Here is an 18,699-nt window from a genome sequence, read left to right as displayed (position 1 = left end):
CATGCACGTGCACACAAACTTATACACGTATACATGTACACACACATACACAGACACATTCACACACGTGCATGTGCCTACACAACCCCCTGAGGCCAAGCCTTGTTCAGAGGGTCTCCCCCCTTGATAAGACCTCAGAAACAGACCTCACTGGCCCAGGGAGAGCCCCCCCACTTCTCCCCTGATAGCCTGAGCTTTCTGGTCCCGCCCCCCCCCCGCCCCCGCACTGGAAGCCACCACTAGGCGAGGTAGGGGTGGCCAGGTGCCCTGGGACAAGATAGGAGGTGATAAGCAGCCACCTGGCAGAAGCAATCTCTGCTGGGCCCAGCCTTCCCCAGGAACAGCCCACTCTCTGGGGAACAGCTCTGCTATGGGAGGAGGAAGGCCCAGTTTGGTGACCAGCTGTGTCACCTGGGTGGCATTCTTGGGTAGCCCCCAAAAATGGCAGGTAGCCCCCTGCCCAGCCCCCCTCCCGCGAGGTTGCTGTGAGGATTAGCTGGGAGGCTGTAGGTGGGAAGGCTTGGCAAACTGTGAAGTGACTGCAAACACAAGGTCACTCTGTGGTTCTGCCATGGCTGGGAGGTGCCTGGGGATCCAGCTGTTTGCCCCCTTCTCCCTGCTCCCCTGGGAGCCACCATCACTGCCCCAGTCCCTCCCTTCCTTCCCACAGAGGCCTCTGCTCCCCTCCCCCCACTTCCCAGCAGAAGGGTTGGAGCCAGACACTGAGATAAGGGGCTTGTTTTCTAAGGGCCCGGAATTCGGTGGAGATTGAGGGTCAGGGCCGGAGGGCACTGGCGCTGGCAGGAGGAAGCGGGGCGGGGTTAGGGCATAGTGAGCCTTTCGTTGGGGCCCCAGACCCTATGGGGACTTGCAATTTCCACCCTTTCGGGATGGCTCTGCAGGCACAGGGGGAGAGGTGGAGAGCTCCAGTTGTTGGGCCCCATCTCCACCCCTGCTCCCTTCTCCTTCAGGGCCTCAAACGTTCCAGCTGCCTCCTACCCCAATCCTTTGCCCATGCTGTTCTCTCTGCCCAGAACACTCTCTCCCCTCTGCCTTTGTCTGATTAACACCTTAATGTCTTCAAAGCTCAGCCCAATCACTGCTTTCTCCAGGAAGCCTGCCCTGATGCCTCAGCCAGGTCCAATGCAGCTTCTCCCAGCACCAACAGGCAGCATCCTGTCCCCATCCCGAGGACCTGACCTCCAAGGGCAGGCTGCTTTGCTCTCCTATATCCCCAGACCCAACCCGGAGCAGACACATGGCAGAAGTCCGATGAAGGTCAGTGTCTGAGAGTCCTCTTTGCTGAGGGGTGCCCTGATCAGAGGCGTGGGTGCCTCTTCTGGTGACCTTCAGCCCCTCAGGACCGACTTCCTCCTGTGAGGAAGAGACATCTGTGGTCCACACTCTGGGAAGGGGAGCTGCTGAGTGGGGCTGGGCACTCAGAGGGAGGCCTGTCCTCCCTGAGTGAGGGAAGGTCACCCTGCAGGAGGCCCAGTCCAGGCTGTCAGGCTGCACCCCACAGCAGCACGAAGGCCCAGGGCCCTGGACTGTGACCAGTAACCATGGTAGAGCAGTAGGAGAGCAAGCACGCATACACGGTACCCACTACCAGCCAGGCACCAGGGCCAGCAGGAGAAGCCTTAAGTCGTCAAATCCTCAACAGCACATTTTGCATTTAAGGAGACTGAGGCACGGAGAGGTTAACTGAGCTGTCCAAAGCCACACACCTGGTAAGTTGGGACTTGAGTCAGTCGGGTCCTTTTACCACTACCTCGCATGGCCCTGGGTGGAGGCAGTCCACCCGTCAAGGGCCGGGGGTATGGAGAAGGGGGTTCTCCAGGCACCCCTCTAATTCCACCTCCATCTGAAGTCGGACGCTCAGATGGGTTGCACCATCTTTGTGTCCCTCTGCCTGGCACCTAGGCGATGCCTGACACCAGTGGGTGCTCAATAAATCTGTACTGAAAAAAGTAGATAATGGGAAGCTAGTTTTTAGGGGCAACGTAACACAGTGGTTCAGAGCTGCACGCTCCTCGCCAAGTTCATTAGCTCTGTGTGTCTCAGTTTCCCCATCTGTAAAACGTGATGAAAAGAGTACTTGTCTCCTAAGAGCTGTCTAGAGACTTTACTGCGTTCACACTTGTAAAGTGCCTGGGACAGTGCGGGGCACACGGTAAAAAGCACATGAGCGTCTGCTCTATAAAAACTTGCCTGGTTTCGGTTTCTTCTTGGGTAAGCAGAACCCTTCCTCGCCCTCATCCCTGGTTCGCGCGTCGCAGACCGCGACGAAGGTCGTACTACAACTCCCAGCATGCCGCGGGGGCCCTCTCCCGGACTTGCGCGGTGCCGGCCGTGACGAAGGCCGAACTACAACTCCCAGCGTGCCGCGGAGCCGTCCCGCCAGCCACGGTCGGCCGCGGCCGAATTTCGGAAAGTCCTGCTGCTCGGATCCCGCCGCTCCCGGTCGCCTTCGCCGGGGAGGTCGGGGCGGGGGAGCCGAGCGCTGCCCCCGCCATGCTCCGCAGACTGGCCCGGGCTGCGACCCAGCAGCAGGGGGCCCTCTGGGCGCGGGGATCTGGGAGCCAGGCGGGGATCCCGACGCACGTGGTGGACCTGCGCAGCGACACGGTTACCAAGCCCGGGCCGGCCATGAGGCGCTCCATGGCCGAGGCGGTTGTGGGGAACGACGACTACGGCGAGGACCCCACCGTCCGCGGTGAGCCCGGCGTGCAGGCCGGGGCCGGGGGTCCTCGCGGCGACCCCAGTGCGCTGTCCATGGTGCTGGCGGGGGGAGAGGTGGCCCGGGACCCGGGGTGGCGGCTCAGCTGCAGGCTAGGCATTGCGCTTGGCGTCCTTGCGGCTCAGTCTGACGCATCACTCGAGAGCCTGTTAGAAATGTAGATTCTCGGGCCCCACACCGGACCTCCTGAGCCAGAATCTGCAAGTTAAAACAGGATCGCCGGGTGACTTGTGTGCTCATTAAAGTGTGGCCCCACTGCCCGATGAGATGGGTGTTATCTCATCTTGCAGAGGAGGGCTCCGAGCAGCTGAGCCAGGCACTCAAGTTCCCATACCGAATAAATGGCAAAACAGGACTTGAACCCAGGTCTTCTCACTCTAGCACCGTTAGCTATTGTCCTGCACCCACCACCTTCCCACATGAAGACAAAGAGAAAACCCACCTAGAAAAGGGGATTCTCCACAGGCTGCATCCCCCCGCCCCCCAGGAGTGGGTTCTAAAAACCTAGGGAGTGTTTTCAAGATGGTGACTGGTGCCGCCACCCTGGGTTGAGAGTTGCTGCCTTAGTGAACCATTGCTATTGCTGGAGTGTGTAGGACCGTCAGCTGTGCCAGGGGCAAGCCTGAGGGTTACCACTTGAGCCCTGAGGGCCTGGATGTGGGGTCAGGTGGTGATGGGGCTGATCATGCATCCAGCAGACACCCACTTTTGCCTGGAACTTCAAAGATGCTGACCCACTGCTCAGCAGGCCACCTGATGCATAGACAGTCACCCCCACTGAGGTGAGGGAGGTGCTGGGGTTAACGTGCATCCACAGAGAGTGCCTTGGGGACTGGCAGGTGGGGACATGGGACTCACAGGAAATGGAGACTTTGTGGAGGAACCTCTTAAAAGATGAGTGAAGTGCTCCACCCCCAACTCTGGGCAGGGAAGGGAGTGCTGGCTCACCGGGCAGGGGAACTGCAGAAGCAGAAGCAGAGTGGTGCAAAAGGTGTCTGGGATATGGATGGGGAATGGGGCTGGAGTGGGTGTGCAGGAGAGCATTCCTGTCCCTGGAGGGGAGGCAGAAGGCAGATCCCCCCCGGTCTTGAATGTCACGGCAAAGGCTTCATACTGTATGCCACAGGCAGAGGGAAGCCACAGTGAGCTGTAAAGCCGGAGCCGGAAGTCCCGCCCCCTCCATCCCCCCAGAGTCTCCTCCAGTCCTTCTGTTCTGGGAGAGGAAGTCAGCAGAGAAACCGCAGGGCCCCACCTGCAAGGGACTGATGGGAAAGGAAGTGAGACAGGTGTGAGGTCTGGGTGGGACAGGAGGGTTCAAACCACAGAGTTTCAGTGTGTGTGGGGAGAACATGGCCCAGGAGGAGGCGGGGTACAGAGGGTCGACTGAGGGGCCCCTGGACCCAGATGTGCAGCCACCAAGACCACAGGCTGCAGCTGGCAGACCAGGGCTGGCGTCCTGCTTGGGTACTCACCACAGCCTTGGGCAAGATGCCCTCATCCGGACAAAGGGCTCATGGGATCGGCAAAGAGAGGAATTTGAAAAGTGCCATTGTTGATGTGACCCCCCCCCGCCACGCCCCCATCCCTTCCCACCTCAGAGCTTCAAGCCACGGCTGCGGAACTGCTCGGGGTGGAGCGAACCCTGTTCGTTCCCACAAACACCATGGCCAACCTCATCTCTGGTGAGCGCGGGGCGACTTCCATTTGCCCTCCAGGCCCTCCCTCCATGCTTCTCCCTTTTGTGCTGGGGGCTGTGACAATGTCAGTGGGGCTCTGAGCCATCTGGAACCTGTAACCACACCCTCCTCTCACCCCTTCCTGCCTGGGGGGGTCCTGCACTGAACTTCGTGACTTCCCAGCATGCTGCCACACCTTTGTAAATTGCTCCTTTATCAAATACTCCGGATTCCCAGGGTGCGTGTGCCCTCTGTTTCCTGCTAGGGCCTGACTGGTGCCCGTGCCCTGGGCTGCTTATTCCCCAAACAGCAGCATCGTGGCTGGCTTCCCCACGCAGGAGATACCCTGCAGGTGGGCTGCAGGGCACAGGGGTGTAGGGTGTGCAGCGCCCAGTGATCCACAGGGTCACCGTCTTAGACTTGTGGACTTAGTGGGATGGTTTTCCAGCACATGGCAGGAAGGTGTCTTGAAGGGGCGCTCTTTCCTAACTGGCATAAGGCACTTGGGAGTTAGCTGTGGCCTTGGGGGTCAGTCCGGCTGAGCTGGTTGGGGACAGATGGGCCCCATGGGACTCGGTGCCAACGCTGTCCCCCACCCCATCTACCTTAGTGATGTATCACTGCCAGCGCCGGGGCTCCCCACTCCTCCTTGGGCAGGAGTGCCACCTCCACGTCCAGGCGCAGGGCGGGGTGGATCAGGTAAGGGCCCAGCACCGCTCGCCCGGGGCCAGCACAGGATGCTCAGCAGGTGGGGTGAGAACCTGCCTCCCAGGCACCAAGTTGGGACCTGCAGAGGGAGAAATGGTGGCCTCTCCAGGGAAGGCAGTAAGGAGAGCCATTCCCAGATTGACCACACAGGGGCGGGCTCGGCTCAGGCCAGTCGGTTTGCTGGCTGTGCTTGTAACCCTGCTGCCCCCTAGTGGGAACCCAGAGCACTGGGCGCTTAGGGAGGAGGGACTGCAGCCTCTCAAGCAAACATGGTGCCTTCAGTCCTCCCCCACCCTTAGCTGGGATGTCTATGCCCACGTCCACAGCACAGGGGGAAGGCTTCACGGCCCAGAGCTGGGGAGGAGCAGACAGGACAGGGGTAGGAGGTGCTGCTGGACCCCTGGACCTCATCCTTTGCACGCCCACACCCGCAGATCGCTGGGGCGCACTCCCACCCCCTCCCAGACCTGCCCCATGGCACCCTGGACCTGGCTGAGCTGGAGGGGCTGGTTGCACGGAGCCTTGGGAGCCGCTCCCACCCGGTCTGTGAGCTCATTTGCCTGGAGGACGCCCACAGCAGCTCAGGGGGCCGGGTGCTCCCCATCGAGTGCCTATGCCAGCTAAGCCTGGCCCCGCCACTGTGCCCCCACCACTAGCCAGCTGCTGGCTTTCTGTCCCTCAGGCCCCTCTCCTGGGGTTTAGTCCCCTCTGATACATGCCTGGGTGCCCATCAGTGGCCGGAACTGCTGTAGGAGACATAGGTGCGGTTCTAGGCGCAGATGCAAAGGGAATTATTGCCCCAGTGCCCAAGCTTTTCTCCAAAGAGCAGAGACCCAGTCCTCAGGGAGGCGAGTCCCCAAGCAGCACCACCTTGGTCGGTTTTAGGGCCAGGGTGCGAGGGCTGGGCTCTGCCACTCTCCCCTGCGAGAACTTGAGCGCTAACTAACCCTCCAGACCTATTCCTCACCTGGGAAACGGGACTGAGGGCATCCTTCCAATAGGGTTGCGGTGAGGCTTCAGTAAGATGAGGCATTCATCGCTTGGCCCACAGTGAGCCCGCCATAAACAGGAGATAAAACCCTTATCCTCGGGCTTCCCTGGTGGCGCAGTGGTTGAGAGTCCACCTGCCAGTGCAGGGGATGCAGGTTCGTGCCCCGGTCCAGGAGGATCCCACATGCCACAGAGCGGCTGGGCCCGTGAGCCATGGCTGCTGGGCCTGCGCGTCCGGAGCCTGTGCTCCGCAACAGGAGGGGCCACGCAATGAGAGGCCCGAGTACCACCAAAAATAAAAAAAAGAAGAAGAAAAGAAAACCCTTATCCTCGACCCCCTTTCACAGAGGACAGCCTCAGGCCCAGGCCCAGAGTGACTGCTCGGGTGCCAGATGGCCAAGCTTGTCACCAGCCAGCTCTCCTGACTCAAACCCCTCATGCTTCCTCAAGGACACAAGCCCAGTGATCCTCCAGTGATCTGGAGACCCATCCTCCCTCTGCCCCTCCCCCCAGCCTGGCCCTCTGACCCCTCCTGCCTCTCACCCCCAGGTGCACCTGCTGGCCCAGAGCTATGGGGTCCAGGTTCACCTGGATGGGGCCCGGTTGATGAATGCCGCGGTGGCTCTGTGCATGCCCCCTGCCCGCATCGTGGAGCACTGTGATTCTGTGTCTCTCTGTTTCTCCAAGGTAGGGAAGCCGCTGGGCCGCCCCCGAAACAGGAGGGTAGAGATGCCCACAGCAAGAGGCCGAGTTGGGTCCCCGAGCTCCTATGTTGGCAGCTGCTCACGCTGGGCCCCTCTAACCCCCTCCCCCTGATGAGGCCACAGTGTCGCCCATCCCTGTCCCTTTTGCCCCCTCCAGAGCCCCGAGGACAGAGATGCACCCCCATGGGCAGGCAGGCAGGACTCTCCTCTCTTCCCCCAGGGCCTCGGCGCACCAGTGGGGGCCCTGGGTGGGGGACCCAAGGGCTTCACTGAAGAAGCCTGGCGCCTCCAGAAGGCCCTGGGTGGGGGGATGTGCCAGGCGGGGGTGCTGGCCGCAGCTGCCCTGGTGGGACTGACTGATGCTGAGGAGGTGTTGCTGAAGGACCACCAGAACGCCCAGAGGTTTGCCAGAGGTGCCTGGACACCCCCCACTTCCCTTTGGCCCCAGGGGTGTGCCTTGGGGGTCCCCTGTAGCCGGGCCCAAACCCCCAGCAGGTGTGCATCCTTCCAACTCTAGAAGGTGAAGGTTAGCCGCTGAACCAGCAGGGTTGGGATCCAGGTGGTCTATGCTTTACCAGGCCACGACCGTGCAGGTCCTAGACCAGTAGGCACCCAGTGCGTGTTAGTAATTTTCTACAGGATCCCGCAGAATGTAGCCTTTAACTTGGGTTGAGTCCTCACAACAACCCCACGATGTCCCCACTTTATAGATGAGGAAACCTAGACCCCAAGAGGTTAACGGATTTGTCCAAGGTCATGGAGCTGAAAAGTAGCAGAGACAAGCCTGCCCATGTTAGGAATAAGACTCCCTCTTTTCTTCCCACTACAGTTGGGCTGTCCTCTGCCTTTCCTGGGGTGACATGGCTGGAGTGGTAGGGATAGTGGTGGGGTACTGGGGTCGGGCTCCACTTACCACAGGACCTGGGCTCAGGAACTGGCATCCCCTGTCTGCTCCGTGGATCTCACCACCGGAGGTGAGGTGAGGGTGGATGGGCTGCCGCCCGAGGAGCTGTGCCAGCGCCTGCAGACCATGAGCGCTGACGAGGTGGCCCAGACTGGCCACGCGGTGCGTGTGCTGCTGTTCCCTGGACTGAGCGGTCAGTGCGAGCCGTGCGGCACCGCGACATCTCTGCACAGGACACCAAGCTGGCGCTGGGAAAGTGGGCGTTCGTGCTGAGGGCCCTGAGGATGGGGTGACGGACCCTGTGCCCTGGGTGGGACGGAGGGAGGTGGGGAGTGGAGGTGTCCCCAGGGAGTGGGTGGGAAGAGAGGCAGTAAAACAACACCCCTGTCATCCACTGGTCTCCTTGGACCCCTTCACTTCCATGACACACGGGGTGAGGCCTTCCACCTGTTCACCCAGCAAACCTCGCATACCCCTGTGTCCGGGACAGGGGCCCAAGCATGCAAGGACAGGTGGGACCCCATGCTGGCTCTCCCAGCACAGCCCAGGAGGCAGCCACATGGCTCATGAGAGCATCTTGGGGACTTGCAGGAGGAAGCATGAGAGGACACAGAAATGGACACTGGTATTGGGTGGCCTAGTAGGGGGCTGGGGCTTTATCTTGCAGTCATCTCATCTGTATTTACCTTTTTTTTTTTGCGGTATGCGGGCCTCTCACTGTTGTGGCCTCTCCCGTTGCGGAGCACAGGCTCCGGACGCGCAGGCTCAGCGGCCATGGCTCACGGGCCCAGCCGCTCCGCGGCATGTGGGATCTTCCCGGACCGGGGCACGAACCCGTGTCCCCGGCATCGGCAGGCGGACTCTCAACCCCTGCGCCACCAGGGAAGCCCCTGTATTTACCTTTTTAAACAGTAAAATTTTTGTGCTTATGAAATAATATGTCATTGCTGCACATAATTTGGGACAGGATCTCCTTTCTAGCAGCTCCTGGGGTAATTTAATTTAGGCAGACTCAGTGGTTAAGACCACCGTCCTGCTGAAGTTAACAAGAAAACCTGGACAAAATATATGTTTAAAAACCGCCTAAGAATAACCACTGTTAACATTTTTGCGTATTTCTTTCTGGATATATACATACGTATGTATATATATGAATCTGTGAATGTGTGTACGGATTTTTTTAAATAGGGGAAACAGGCCATCACATCAGTGCTGTAGAAAGCCCTTAGTAGGAATCATAGGAGGAGGACTAGCTTTGTGAGGGTAGAGGATGCTTCAGTTTAAGAGTGGTGTTTTAGCCCTGGTGCACAAGTAGTTAGAAGTGGTTGGAAGCGTAGGCATGGTGCTCAGGAGAGGGCCTGGGCTGGAAGCATGACGGTGAATGTGAGTGACACGAGGAGAGAAGGCATCTGGCGGGCCAAAGAGGCTGAAGCTGAGGACCCTCCTTCTTTGCCTCCCTCATTTAAAAAAAAATATTTATTTATTTATTTATATCGTTTTGCCACACTGCACAGCACGTGGGATCTTAGTTCCCTGATCAGGGATCGAACCCAGGCCCCCTGCAGTGGAAGTGCAGAGTCTTAACCACTGGACTACCAGGGAAGTCCCTGCCTCCTTCCCTTAGAAGAATCTAGATCTATGTATACTCTGGGAGATGCAGCTCCTGGGGTTCCCCAAGGCCCCAGAACCACTCTCCTGTGCTTGAGGGGTGACAATAATACAGAGAATCAGAAGAAAGCCAGCAACTCTAAGCCTCTGCAGGGTCTCCTGCCCTGCCCTGCAAAATGTGTACTGTAGTCGTTATCCATTGCTTGGTAACAGACTACCCCCAAACAGCAATAATCCTTCATTACTTCGCATAGTTTCTGTGGTCCAGGAATTAGGGAGAGGCTTAGCTGAGCAGTTGTGGGAGTTCTTGGAGCTACTCAGGAAGTTGCAGTCAAGACCCTTCCTGCCAATGCAGGGAACACGGGTTCGAGCCCTCGTCCGGGAAGATCCCACATGCCGCGGAGCAACTAAGCCCGTGCGCCACAACTACTGAGCCTGCGCTCTAGAGCCAGCGAGCCACAACTACTGAAGCCCGCACGCCTAGAGCCCGTGCTCCACAACAAAAGAAGCCACCGCAATGAGAAGCCCGCGCACCACAACGAAGAGTAGCTCCCGTTCGCCACAACTATTGAAAGCCTGCGCGCGGCAACGAAGACCCAACACAGACAATAATTAATTAATTAATTTTAAAAAAAAGACCTGGGCTAGGAGCTAGAGTGAACGTGAAACACCCATTGTGGACTTTGGCCAGTCAGAGACTGAGGCTTGCCTGGGCTGGCCTCACTGAGTCATGGACAGGTCTGTTCTAGAAGCAGGGGAGGGGCAAGTGCCCCTTCTCTCCACCCTCCCTCAGGGAGTTCTAGGATCCCAGGGCCACCCATGTGTGTCTGTTCCAGTGTCCACGCCTGGAGCCCCAGCCTGTCTGCAGTCAGAGAGGCCCAGGGTTAAACTCTCCCACACCCCGACCCCCAGCAAACCCACACGAGAAGCCCTGTGTGAGAGGATGGAGAGGTCAGGTAAGAGCCTCCCAAGCTGAGAGGACCTGCCCACAAAGCCAGACCCTGGATCCAACATGAGGCCCCAGGAGTCATCCCTGCCTGTGCTGACCAGAAATAAGAAGGAGCTCAATGCGTCTGCCGAAGACGACTCTGGATGGACGGACACACAGACCACACACAGGATGTCTCTCTCTGGATGGATAGACAGACACATAGGATGTCTCTGGATGGACACACACACACACACACACACAGCTGGTAACAGGGCTTCCCTGCACTGTTTGGAAGCCATGGGCATGTATCGTCTATTCTAAAAAGTTTTAAGAGAGTAAAGGTTTAACTGCAACACAGAACGAGCTGATTTCTTTAAGGACAAATTGACACAATGTTAAATGCTTAAAACACCAGTAGGAAGGGAGGCCCCCACTTAACCCCCAAGCTCTTTGTCCCTCAGTGGGACTCCCTTGATGCCCCCAGAGCTTCCTGTAACTTCCCAAGCAATAAAGGGAGACGGGGGGGAGGGGGAAGACCGAGGCACAAGAGAGGCCGCTGTGGACGCCCCAGCACACACCCCAGACTCAGGAGGGCCCTGAACCTGAAACGAAGGCCAAGGAGGGCTTCAGGTACTGCCCAGCATGGCAGGAGAGGAGCCTCAGCCTCCCTAGACCACGATGACCAGCGTGGGCGGGCCGACCACCTTCCCGTCTGTCTGGCCTCAGAGGAGCACCAGGCCTGGGTGTGCCTCCATTCAAGGAGCCTGCAGTCAGAACTCCAGGCTCTGGCCTCTGCCACCCTGGGTGGCCCCCGCCCCTCCTGGCTGAGAAGCCCCTCCCTCTCCACCCTGGCATGGCTCCCCCGCCCCATAGGACTTCCACACCTGCTTGTTCAGGGGCCCACACGGCCCTGGCAATCACAGACATTCCCCAGGGAGCTGCAGACCAGGATCGGGTCCTGGAGCGCCGGCCCCTCAGAAGGAGCAGCGGCACCAGGGCGGGGACAAAGGCCTGAAAACAGGGGGAACAAAGGCATGTCCAGCCCCCTGAGCTCCCCCTGCACCTGCACATCCGAGGGGTCGCCCCAGTCCTCAGTCCCCTCCCCAGCAACGCCTGCCCTGGGGAGGGGCAGGGAGAGGACAGAATAGAGGCCCGCGTGGGCACGGGCTCTGCTATCTGCTCTGGGGTGATCTGGGCCTGTCTTCCTTCCGTGAGATGGGTGAATGGGACCTGCTGTGAAGGGTGATTGGGAGACTGGACGAGCAGAGTGGACGAGCGGGCAGCACTCAGCACGGCGCCTGGCACGGGGGGTGTCTGCCGGGTACCTGCTTCTCTCTCGAACTGCCCCCTCCTGAGGACTGGGGTAGCTTTTCCGCCTGACTCAGGTACCTAGGAACGGGGGCAGCTGTGGCACACCAGGACTGACAGGGAGCGGCGAGCACAGGCCATGGTCTCAAGAGGCCAGGAGGCCCGCTGACCTCCCAGGAGCAGCACCCTCACACGACCACCACAAGCCGGCCCTCGGCCCTTCGCTGCTGCTTCTTTCTGGGACTCAACCTTTCTCACCTCTAAAAGGAGGCTAAACCACTTAGGCCCTAAAGAAACAACAGAGCAGAGGAGCCCCCCAAACATCAGGCAAGAGAAGTCTGGATTCTCAGCTCTGCTCTCAGCCCCCTGCTCACCCCAAGGCCACCCCTCCCAGCCAGGACTCCAGCCAGGCCTTCAGAACCGAGCCCCCAGCCTCCTTCCCGGGGCCTCTCAGGGCCGGGCTCTGACCACCCAATCTCAGGAGATGCACAGGGAAACCGAGCCCCTGTGCCATGACCTGCCTGCCTGGGACTCAGACGCCCACAGAGTGGGGGGCGCCCGGCTGCTGGCTTAGGCTGAGGGCTCGAGCCTCTGTGACCAGGAGGATGCCGCTGAGTGTCTGTAAGGGACAGGAGCCCCAGGCCAGGGCCACAGACCAGCCAAAGCTGATGCAGATGTCCTGCACGTGTCGGGGGCCGTCCTGGCGGGCCGTCTCAGCAAAGGCCAGGTGTGAGTAGCTGATGTAGGTGCTGACCCCTGTCAGGGTCAGGGCGCCTGGGGGTGCAGAGTGACCACTCAGCGCGTCTGCCTGCTGGGGGCGCCTGCCCTGCCTGGGCCCCTGGCCAAGGTGGGTGTGCAGACACAGCCTCGGAAGCTTCTGCCCACTGGCCTTTGGGGAAAATGGAGGCTCCGATTCAGTCCTCAAACCTCAGGACCTCACTCCACAAAACCGCCTTGCAAACAATACAGCCTACACCCCCAATACATGGTCCCTACTCACATAACTGCTTCCACATATACAGCACCCTCCCATACCCCCTGGAGTTCCCAACACACACACACACACACACACGTACGTGGCCAGTGACCTGTACTGGCAGCCGGGAAGGGTGGGGGGAGCTCTGAGCCAGGCCCCTGACCTGCACTTCCGTCCCCTGTTCCTCACAGCTCCCCCTCCCCACTTTACTGGGCCCCAGCCTCCCCTCCTGGCCCTAGCTCAGTGTACCTCTTTCCAGAGGCCCTCTCCCCTCCCCAGGTCTGAGTTTCAGCCCCTTCCTATAACTCCTGTTATAACCCCTGTCCTTCACCAGACGGGGATGCCCTCCTCCTCCGACCCTGCATCTCCGCACAAAGGAAGAAGACTGGCTTTGCACATAGTGCCTGGTGACCCTGGAGGGTCAGGGGCAAGCAACGAGCTGGGCACTGGGACACCTGCCTGTCCACCCAGGCTCAGAGGGACCAGCCCAGAGAGTCAGCCCCTGTCCCACAGCTGCAGGCTGACGTCAGGGCCTGCCCTTGGTGCCCACTGTAGGGAATGTACGGTGCTCCCTCGGGACACTGCCCAGCCACAGCAAGAGGCTGACCAGATCTGACCTTCAGGGCCAGGTCTGGATCTCACTGGGACCCAGAGAAGGGACAGAGCCTGGGGTGATGGCTGTGGAACTCATCACCCTAGGCCCTGTCTGTCCCCAGCTCCCTAGCTCAGGACCCAGCCAGTGTCATGCGGGAGCTCTCTGTGTCCCTCCCTTTTCTTGCAGTGATGATGGTGATGGGGAGGGTTGGGGTGATCTGGCCTCACACAGGTCCCCTTGGTGTGACATTCCTGTCTCAGAGCCCCCAGAGCTGGTGCATTTGCCAGCACTGGCCTCACCTGGGCCACCTGTGCGGGCTCCTGACGGTGATGTCAGATGATCCATTTCCACCGGGTGCCCGCCATGCAAGGAAAGCAGAGGTGCAGCCAGTGTGGCCTCTGAGCAGTGGAGCAGACAGGGTGTTCTTGGAACCAGGCCCACTGCCGGCTCGCCCTCGGAGCCAGCGGAGCGCCCCCTAGCAGCTGCCTGCAGACCCTCCCTCCGCCCACCGGCCAGTGCCTTGGTTCCAAGCGCAATACCAATTCAATACAAATTTCTCCTGCTCTCATTCTCTACACCAAACACCCAGGCTGCTGGTGCCCCTGGCAACTGGCACCTACTCCCTCCTGACCAAGGCCTCCCAAAGGGCCCAGCAGCCCCTGGGGAGGACGCAGGCCTGCCCAGGAGGGAGCCCCAGGCCGTTGTGTTCTGGTCCTCGTGCCACAGCCCTGACAGTGGAGCTGGCCCAGGACATCAGACTCGGCTCAGGGCTGGTCCTGGATGGAAGGGGTCACTGAGGACTGACCCTGAGGAGCCTCCAACCCACGGTCAGCGACAGCCAGCCGTGGGCAGCTGGGGACAGCGGGTGGGTGGCTGGCTGGGGCAGACAGCACCGAAAGGCAGTGAAGAGGACTCCAGGACAAGCTTCCTGCTGAGCTCGGGGAATCCTCGGACATCTCAGCAGGAAGATGCGACCCGAGTGCCTGCAACGCTGTGTCCCTGAGGGAGGGCTCGGCCCAGAGCCTGTGGGCTAGATGTACGCCAGCTCATGCACTGTTACTAGTTGCAGTCTGGGCCTGGCTTGGGGTCACTGCCAAGGACTCCAAGGTCCCGTCTCACCCTGTCTGGCAGATGCCAACCCCCCTGCCTGCACTGCCCCCTCACCAGGGTGATCTGGGAAGGACAGGGAACAGGTGCAGGTTGGTCCGCCACCCCTCGTGCGGGTCCAGCGGGGCAGTTCCTGGGACCCCTCAGAGATCCTCGTTCCTCCTGCGCCTGGAAGCTCAACCCTGGGGCTCCCTGGCCCCAGTCCCTGGCTCTGGGTTCACAATCAGAATCCCTGCCCCTACACAGTCTCCAGCACCACCCAGGGCGCCCCCACCTGCTGCAGCTCAACGGCCAGGGTGGGCTCCCAGGCTCAGAGCAGCGGGGTTGGGGGCGTAGGGGATGGGGCAGCAGGAGAGGCAGCACCCCACTGCCAGGAGCTGCGGCCCTCACAGCCCCCAGACTCACCCCCCAACAAGAAGCGGCAGCCCATGAAGAGCAGCCGGGGGAGGCTCTGGGCCGGGGAGCCGAGGAGGCCACGGATCCGGCCGCACACGACAAGGACAAGGCTCAGGGGCAGGACCACCACGAGGGCTCAGCACAGCGCTGCCGGGAGAGGGGGTTCAGGGAGCAGGAGGGGACCCGGACCGGCCCCCCAAGGAAAGCCCAGCTGAGTACTGCAGAGCCTTGTCTGCCTGGAGGTCCTCCTTCGTAGGACGCTCGGGACTGTCTTGGCCTTGGCCAGAGGAGGAGCTGGGCCATCCGATTCCCTCTGATGTCTCCACGGTAACCACCTGACCCTCCCAGGGGCCACCCCTTGTCCTGGCACAGCCTTCCTGAGGCCCAGGGCGAGGGAGGCTTCCCAGTACCCTCCCCAACCTCCCAGGCTTCTCTGGGGCAGCAGAGACGTGCCCCCAACTCACCAGGTGGGAGATGCCCACCGGGTAGACCCATTTGGAAACATAAAGGAGAGTCAAGAAGGGGCATAGGGAGGGCAGGACAGGCTGGGGGTCGGGCGCCTGTGGTCACAAGCCAATAGCAGAGCATGGGGGCTGAGGCCAGTCATGGGGTTTTTCAGATACATATGGCAATGTCCTCTGGGCAACAAAGGGTCCAGCTGGAAGCAGTTCTGTGGGTCTAGGATGAGGGGGTTCTGAGCCTTGCCTGGAGATTAAGGAAGGATGGGGAAATGCTTGCCACACCAGCACTCACAGATGAGGTGCCGCACCAAGGTCGAGGCATCCAGGCTCTCAGTGGCAAAGGGGTCAATCAGGGGGATGTAGCTGTTCTGCCCTAAAAAGCAGAAAGAACGCAAAACCTGGTGGGCTGGACCCACCCTGTACTTCTCAGAGATAGGTGGCCTGCAGGTTCTCACCCCCAACCAGAGCCAAGGGCCCCGAGAGGTGGCCACAGGGCCCCATCAGGTTCTCTCCTGCCACTTGGAGTTGAGGCCCCAAACGGGTTTGGACGGCTCAAGACCTTTTGTTTGTTTATCTAATGTACAAATAAGACCTACGTGGATGCCTGTCGAAAAGTTTCAAACACTGCAGAGAGGCTGCCCTCAGGCCTCCCTTGGGCCTGCTCACACGTGGAAGCCAGGCTTTGCCTGCACAGGAAAGGGGCCCTCTGACTCTCGCACACACGGGCACACACGCGTGCACACATGCAAGTCGGGAGAGCCTCGGAGGCTTAGGCTGCCTGTGGGGCGGCTGTCAACTGCACTGTCCTTCCTCCCCGGCAGCTCCGAGGAAGGCGCTGTGTCACACGCACACTGCCCTTGCTCACATACACGTGCACACTCGTTTACTCATGCTCACGCACATCCCTGCCACCCTGTGCACGCCCTGTGCAGGGGAAGGCCCCCAGGCTGGCCCCAGCTTGGCGAGGCCCGCAGCTGGGGTGCGTGTGGAAGCCCACTGCCTCTCCCCACCCCTCGCCGAACAAAGCCCTCCCCGCTCCTGCCCGGGTCTGAAGCCACGCGGTGCTCCGGTTTTCCGCCCTGTGTGTCAGGCCATCGGGGGTATGGGAACAGGGGCCCTGCGCCACAGCCCTGGCTGTGCCTGACAGGGACCGGGGCTGATGGGGTGACCAGACCGAGCCCTGGACGGTAATAAAGAAACAACTCCCAGTCACTGGGTTGAGGAACCCTGTCCTTGCCAGGGCCCCAGCTCCCCACACCTGGACCTCCCTCCTGCACACTGGCTCCCAGCTCAACCCCAGGACCCCTGCAGACAAGTGACAAGAACAGCAGCTGAGCACCCCTGGGTGCTGGGCCTGCCCGTGTCTCCCCTCCCTAATTCCTCCCACCCCGAGCCCTGCATCCAGAGAGGCATCATTTTCTCCCCATCTGACAGATCAGAACTTGGAGGTTGAGGGACAAGGTCCCAGGTCACCCAGCAGTGTCCTGCCATCTACCAAGTGATGTGCCATCACTTCTAACGCAAGACAGGCCCCCAAAGGGTGAGGCCAAGGGACTGTCAAGGGTTCCTGCTCTGGAAGGCTCTTGGGGTCCTTATGGGGCCACCCAGTGCCCCCCTTTTCACTTCCCACCCTTGGCTAGGCCCTGAGCCAGAGTCCCTTCCTCCTCCGGCCAGACTGTCACCAAGACAGTTGGGGGAAAGGTGTGCCCGAGAGACCCCCTTGTGGGCAGACAGGCAGGGGATGGGGCAGCCTCTCAGAGCTGCTCTGGGAGGAGGGGGTGTGGCCCCTGGGTCTGAGGGGAAGGGGTCACGCGGGGGAGGGGCAGCCGGTACGGTACCTTCGCAGATGCGCCAGAGCCGCGGGTGGGAGGGTGGCCGCTGTGGTTGCCTGCGTCCGCCACCTGCAGGAGGTACTGGTCGCTGGCCACGGCGGCACCAGCAGTGCAAAGCTGAGCAGCGCGCCCAGCCGGGCCTTGCGGGTCGGGGGTGCAGGGACCGGAGCGGAGTCGGGTATGGGGGAGAAGAGGGAGCCAGAGGGTGAGGGGGAGCACGGGAAGCTGGCACTTAGGGGGTGGAGAGAGCCAAAAGTGGGGGGAGAGGGCGTTCTGGAACCTGGGGGAGTAGGGCCAGGGAGAAGGGCTGGGGGGCACTTGGTGAGCAGGGCCGGGGAGGGGGCGCTGGGAGCGGGGAGTGGGGAGCCGAGCGGCAGGCGGGCACTCCCGGGGCTCTTTTGAGTGCAGTGCCCCTCCAGTTCGTCGGGAACTCCCACCTGTCGGTGATCGCGTGATAGCCCGCCCAGCTTGCCCCTGAGCTGTGTTCAAACGCCAGCATCCCCAGCGAGCTGGCTGCTGGCTGTGGGTCCCTGGGCAAATTTCTTAATTTCTCTGACCCTCCGGTTCTTCAGCGCCCAGATGGCCGGCTGAGGAGGGAGGGTGGGGCCTGAAATGGCCTGCGCGGGGGCTCAGCAGGCGGCCCGAATGGTGGGAGGCAGCCCGCCACCACCCCGTGCACACACATACTGGGGCACTCGGCTGCTGGTTGGCCCTGCGTCCTGGTCTTCATCAGTCTCCATGACCAAGCACCAGAGGGATCTGATGAACTGGGTGGGCTGGTGAGGGGCTACAGAAGGAAGGTGTCTTGCTTCCTTTTAGCTCCAATTACAAATGCCAAGTGAGGCAAGGCCAGCCTCTGCCTGTCCATCATTCACGCACAAACATAAACGAAGCTTCTCCTAGGACAGGTGTCAGGTGCTAGTGGGGTGGCAGGCAGAGGGGCCCCCACCAGAAGCATGCCTGTGACATGTGTGGGACAGACAGGCCGGGGCTGTCACAGTGAGGCTCTCGGGTTCAATCTTGGGAGACGGGAGGGCCTCCTTCCCAGGTCCCTGGACTGTGCATTGCTGTCCCCCTCCCCTGATGCAGGGCAGAGACGGGGGTCAGAGGCCTCACTGAGGGTGAAACTTCTCAGACGAGCAGCTTCTCGACTTAGGGTCATCCCAGGGCTCTCATTTCCAAGTGTTTGGTTTTCTCAGCCCCCTTTTCTCTACCAGGTTCTTCTAGGTTTGAGGAATATAATCAGGAAGTGAAAGCGGTCCTAGCAAAGTTACTGAAACCATACTTCCATTCAGACAGAGAGGCATGGAACAGTGTGGTACCATGCAGGCCACGCGTCATCCTCACGCCACACCCAAGACAGGCTTGGGGCACGCGGCGGGGTTGGGGTGGGAGTGACCCTAGCTGTGGCAGTCTCAGTACCCTCTTTCCTGACAGCCCTCCCCCAGCCCCTGCTCCGGAAGCTGGGTGCCAGCCAGGGGCCCTCCTCTCTCAGGGGGTAGTGGGCCTGGAAGGTGAAAGAATCCAGGAGGCAGACAGAGAAAAGCAGGTGCTCAGGGAGTAGCAGCCATCTACAAAGGCAGGGCGGCAGGTGGTGGTGGGAGTGGGGAGGAGGGGAGAGTGGGGTGGAGCTGGAAAAGCAGGTAATGACCCTAACACACACCTCACAATATGACAGAGATGGACACTGCTTCTGTGTGTGTTTAAGCTACGATCGTGACTGTGTTTAGGGAGAACTAGAGGAACCCTGTGGCTGCACGCTC

The 18,699-nt window shown here is 60.6% G+C and overlaps 2 protein-coding genes across 2 annotated transcripts; one reads left to right on the top strand and one right to left on the bottom strand.

The window, feature by feature from the left end:
* The first annotated feature begins 1,776 nt into the window (after positions 1-1,776).
* On the top strand, positions 1,777-8,015 carry LOC136138430 (uncharacterized). The gene is given in 10 exon segments (XM_065897109.1): positions 1,777-1,817; positions 2,280-2,716; positions 4,339-4,422; positions 5,027-5,115; positions 5,559-5,733; positions 5,962-5,972; positions 6,664-6,801; positions 7,039-7,231; positions 7,742-7,897; positions 7,900-8,015. Coding segments are annotated over 10 exon segments (1,440 nt in total).
* A 2,831-nt stretch (positions 8,016-10,846) lies between these two features.
* TMEM235 (transmembrane protein 235) lies at positions 10,847-17,676 on the bottom strand. Its single transcript, XM_065897108.1, is given in 11 exon segments — positions 10,847-10,863; positions 11,146-11,272; positions 11,587-11,650; positions 12,095-12,135; positions 12,138-12,343; positions 14,653-14,790; positions 15,397-15,477; positions 16,943-16,972; positions 16,975-17,040; positions 17,043-17,167; positions 17,624-17,676. Coding segments are annotated over 11 exon segments (948 nt in total).
* Positions 17,677-18,699: the final 1,023 nt, after the last annotated feature.

The sequence above is a fragment of the Phocoena phocoena genome, chromosome 19 (genome assembly GCF_963924675.1).
Source record: "Phocoena phocoena chromosome 19, mPhoPho1.1, whole genome shotgun sequence".
NCBI classification, from domain to species: Eukaryota; Metazoa; Chordata; class Mammalia; order Artiodactyla; family Phocoenidae; genus Phocoena; species Phocoena phocoena.
Note: the sequence above shows the minus strand (reverse complement) of the source record. Positions and strands in the feature narration are given on the sequence as shown.